Source organism: Pteronotus mesoamericanus, unplaced genomic scaffold (genome assembly GCF_021234165.1).
Source record: "Pteronotus mesoamericanus isolate MK-2021 breed Mesoamerican mustached bat unplaced genomic scaffold, CSHL_Meso_final scaffold_533, whole genome shotgun sequence".
NCBI classification, from domain to species: Eukaryota; Metazoa; Chordata; class Mammalia; order Chiroptera; family Mormoopidae; genus Pteronotus; species Pteronotus mesoamericanus.
The window spans coordinates 5,856,001-5,860,615 of record NW_026555320.1 but is presented as its reverse complement, the minus strand read 5'-3'; the positions used below and the strand labels follow the sequence as shown (position 1 = coordinate 5,860,615).

Genomic DNA, 4,615 nt, shown 5'->3' with positions numbered 1-4,615 from the left:
AGGGTCTCTGTTCTAGATAGGGGGGTCTGGGGGGGGCTCTCCAAGAAAGCACGCCACTGAAGGAGCAGGGAAAAGGTGGGCCAGGTGGGAAGATAGCTAGCGCAAAGGCCCTGGAGCAGGAACAAGCTCGGCGGGAAAGAAGGAAGCCCATGAGTTTGGAGAGAAGTGAGTGGTTGGCACGGGTAAGAGAGGTAAAGACTTTATCTCCAATGCGAGGGGAAGTCGTTGCAGACTTTACATGACAAGATCTGATTTGCCTTCAGAACTGCCCTCAGGCCCCACTGCTGTGTGGGGAATGAACTGCAGCTGTAAGAGGTGGAGAGGGGGCGACAGAATTGTTAGGAGGCGATGTTACTCATTTTGGATGTCCAATAGGCATAGCACATGCGATGCATGTAAGAAGAAACATCCGGCCCTGGCTGGCATGGCTCAGTGGATTGAGCAGCGACCTGCGAACCAAAGGGCTGGTTTGGATTCCCAGTTGGGGCACATGCTTGAGTTGCAGGCCAGGTCCCCAGTAGCGGGCGCACAAGAGGCAACCACATACTAATGTTTCTCTCCCTATTTCTCCCTCCCTTCTCCTCTCTCTAAAAATAAATAAAATCTTTAGAAAAATAAAAATAAACATCTGGATCTGTGACCTGCCCCCTCTCCCCAAACAAAGCAACAAAACCTGTCTTTTCCCATAAACAGCACCTCACGTGTTTCCATAAACAGCACCACTGTTCAGTCAGGCATTTGAGCTGAAAACTTAGGGGCCACCTGGTCTCCCTCAGCTTCACCCCAAGTCCAGTCTACTTTCTTTCCTTCCTTAAGCAGTCCTCTCCTTCCCACACCCTCACGGGCCCACGGTGTCTGCGCGCCCCTCCTCTCAGCCCTCCCTTCTCTCCTGGCACCCCTGACAGCCCTCTCTCCATGCCGCTGGTACTTTTTTTCATTTATTTATTTATTTATTTATTTATTTATTTATTTATTTAGATTTTCTCTATTAGAGGGGAAGGGAGGGAAAGAAACATCAATGTGTGTTTGCCTCTCTCACGCCCCCTACTGGGGACCCAGACTGCAACCCAGACATGTGCCCTGACTGGAAATCGAACCAGTGACCCTTTGGTTCACAGGCTGGGGCTCAATCCACTCAACCACACCAGCCAGTGCTTGTCTATTTATTTCTTTAGAGAGTGGGGAAAAGGGGGGGAAAGAGGGAGAGAACATCCATTGATTGCCTCTCACGCTCCCAACTGGGGACCTGGGCGGCAAACCGGAGATGTGCCTGGACTGGGAGGGAATTGAACCAGAGACCTTTCTTCGCTGGCTGGTGCTCAACCCACTGAGCCACACCAGCCAGGACTCCAAGGGTGGTTTTCAAAAACAGAAATCTGTTACTTCCTGCCTAATTCATCCCTCCACTACCCGCTTTGCCTTCAGGTCTTTGATGAGACCTGGGCCGCGGAACCGGGTCCAGGATGGATAGGCGAAGGGAGGGGGTAAGGCTAGACCCGAAGGGGCCGGGCCAGGCTTGTAGAACCGCCTTCCTATCTGATTAGCGCCCTCTCGGCCTTAGGAACCTTTCTTACTGGCTCTGGGGGAAGCTTTTTCAATAGGACCTTCCGGCCTCCACGACCTATTTCCCATACTGCACCGTGGTTTCCCTCTTTCTCTTCCGGCCCCAGGCGCTTCGAGAGCCGCGGACTTGGGTAAGTACCGGCCGCGAGGTATCCGAAGCCATCCGCGACTCCCGGACGGCGGCTGGGCGCCAGTCTCGGGGAAGATAGGGAGACCGGCTGCTGGTTCTGAGGAGCGGAGGCTGTGAGGCGGGGGCGGAGCTCGTGGGTTGTCGAGGAGTGGATGGGAGGGAGGGCGGAGGAGAACTCGAATTCTGGAGAGCGCAATCTTGCAGCGGGGAAGTTGGTTTGGGGGCACCACTCCCGGAGTTTGTGGGGACTGGAGGTGGGTCGTGCAGAGGGAGCCGGGCGGGTGGAGGCCGCAGATGCACGGCGTCGTGCTGCGGCCTCCTGGCTTCTGGCCTCAGGTCTTCCGGAGCACCTGGGCGGAGGGAGGCCCTGCCCGCGAGCCCGCAGCCCTGACCCCCACTCTCGTCCTTCAGGTGCGGAGATGGCCAAGTCCAAGAACCACACCACGCACAACCAGTGTAAGTTCCTCTGGCCCAGCCTGCGTCTCGGCCGCAGACCCCGGCCCGGACTGCGGAGACCCGGGCAGCGCAAGGGAGCACGTTCCTGCTGTGGTCCGGGGGCTGATTTTGGTTTTAGCCAGTGTTACCTTTGGGCTTGCAGACTTAGAAGGCAGGAGTCCACTAGGTACTCACAGTGCTTTGCACTCAGTGACGAGGGGTTGCCTGGGTCTCAAGAAAACCTGCTCTGGGAAGTAATGACTCTCCCAGGCTTGGCCGCAGCGATGTTAAATGGTCTCATCAGAGGAAGCCCTCTTTTGGTTTAATGCCCCCCCCCCCTTTTTTTTCCACAGCCCGAAAATGGCACAGAAACGGCATCAAGAAACCCCGATCACAAAGATACGAATCTCTTAAGGGGGTGAGTGTGCGCGCGGGATCGCTTAGACGTGGGTCTGTGCGGCTGCAGCCGCCCCGCCAGGGCCTCTCCTGTCACCTTTTCAGCTTCACTGTCCGCCTGGGCAGCACTGTTAACTGGCCCTTCGCCGGCCTCGACTTCAGGTTCTGCCAGACCCATTAGTAAAGCGTTGCTTGGCCTCTCCCAGCCGTGGATGTAACCCCCTGGTCAGGTGTAACCTGCTTCTGGATGACGGTTTGACCCTCTCCCTTGCCCTCCCCGAGCACTCCAAGAGCAGGAACGGCCTTGTCTACGCGCCGCCCGCCTCCTGAGCCGTCCGTCCCACGCTGGCCAGCTGCAGGGCCTTGCTCTGGCCCAGTGCGGGGCTTGGGAACAGCTTCCCTTCCTGTGCCAGGGGCTTCTGAGGACGAGCTGAGAAGGGTGGGGCTGTGGGGGCTGAGAGCCGGGTCCTGTGTCCGTACCCCAGTCTGTGACCTGTGGGGCGAGTCATCGAGTCTCTGTGCCTTGGTTTCTGTGTCTTGGTCTCTTCCTTGGCCTCATTTGCTGTGAGTCTGTTGTACCGGGTCTGGTGTTTAACTGACACCTTCCTTTAAGGAGGCAGGGTGGCCCTGCTGTGGGAAATTCAGCCCTGCCACCTGGGGGAGGGGTGGCCTGCCCTTCTCGTCTTCTGCACTGGCACTTGAGCTGTGCTGGACTCTGGGCACACGGCCCTGGAAACTGGTCCCTGTCCAGCATTAGCAGGGTGGGGTGTTGGCTTCTGGGGTGGTGGAGCTAATTTCTTTGCAGGTCGGTCCTAGGGGTCGGGTATTTCTGCATTTATGGTTGGTTGTTGCCCTCTGGGTCCCTCAGGCCTGGGCTGGAGCCCGAGAAGTCTCTTGGGTTCCACTACGGAGAGGAGCACCAGGGGTGACTGGGGGCCCCCACGTGCTGCGCTTACAGGCGCCTGTGCTTTTCCTGCCCTCCAGGTAGACCCCAAGTTCCTGAGGAACATGCGCTTTGCCAAGAAGCACAACAAGAAGGGCCTGAAGAAGATGCAGGCCAACAACGCCAAGGCCATGAGCGCACGTGCTGAGGCCATCAAGGCCCTGGTCAAGCCCAGGGAGGTCGAGCCCAAGATCCCACAGTGCGGCAGCCGCAAGCTCAATCGACTCGCTTACATTGCTCACCCCAAGCTTGGGAAACGTGCCCGTGCCCGCATTGCCAAGGGTCTCCGGCTCAACCGGCCAAAGGCCAAGGCCAAGGCTCAGACCAAGGCCCAGGCTGCAGATAAGCCTAAGCCTAAGGCTAAGGCTAAGGCTAAGGCTAAGGCTAAGGCCCCGGCTAAGGCTCAGGCTCAGGCTCCGGCTAAGGCTCAGGCCCCGGCCCCAGCTCAGCCTCAGGCTCCCAAAGCTGCCTCGGCCCCTGCGAAGGCTCCCCAGTAGAGGCCTCTGTCTGCCGACAGGAAGGCAGAAGGACTGGTGTGCCCGGGGCTGGGGTCCTCCTGTGGTGTTTGCAAATAAACCTGAGGCGGGGTCTGTCCGCCAGCCTGGGTCTGTGGTCTGGGCTTCAGGTGGGGTCTGTGCCCCCGTTTCTGTGGGAGAAGGGTTCATCCCTTTCTGTGTGGCTGGGTGTGTGTGGTCGGGCGTTGGAGGAAGTGGTTCCCTGGAATAAAAGAAGGGGGGTCTAGTAAGTGAGGAGTGGTTGGTGGCAGGTTGGTGAGGGAAGGGGGGGCTCCCAGGCGGCCTTGTAGGCCTTGCTGTTGACACGGGAAGGCAGGGGTGCCCCTGAAGAACCCTGCGCTCCAGCCTGAAGTGTTTCTGCTTGGGCTGCTCCTGGTGTGCCTGACCAGCACCCACTGCCCTGGGGTGGGCAGCTGGTTGCCCGAGGGCTGGGCCCTGGGTGTGGAGGGGAGACTTCTGAACGCGACTGCTGGCAGGGCACGGAGAGGCAGGCCTGCTCTGTCCTGAGGTCTATAGACTGTAGCAGGTTGGCCCTGGCCAGGTGGCTCAGTCAGTGGGAGCACCCACTGTCGTCAAAAGGTTGCACGTTTGATTTCCTGGTCCAGGCACAAATGCGAGGTGACCAGTAGATGC

At 58.5% G+C, this 4,615-nt stretch overlaps 1 protein-coding gene across 1 annotated transcript; it reads left to right on the top strand.

Moving 5' to 3' along the window:
- The first annotated feature begins 1,623 nt into the window (after nt 1-1,623).
- On the top strand, nt 1,624-4,061 carry RPL29 (ribosomal protein L29). The gene is made up of 4 exons (XM_054594822.1): nt 1,624-1,694; nt 2,105-2,149; nt 2,482-2,546; nt 3,509-4,061. The coding sequence occupies exons 2-4, from the start codon at nt 2,113-2,115 to the stop codon at nt 3,962-3,964; spliced, it is 558 nt and encodes a 185-aa protein (XP_054450797.1). The 5' UTR covers nt 1,624-1,694; nt 2,105-2,112; the 3' UTR covers nt 3,965-4,061.
- The last annotated feature ends 554 nt before the right edge of the window (nt 4,062-4,615 follow it).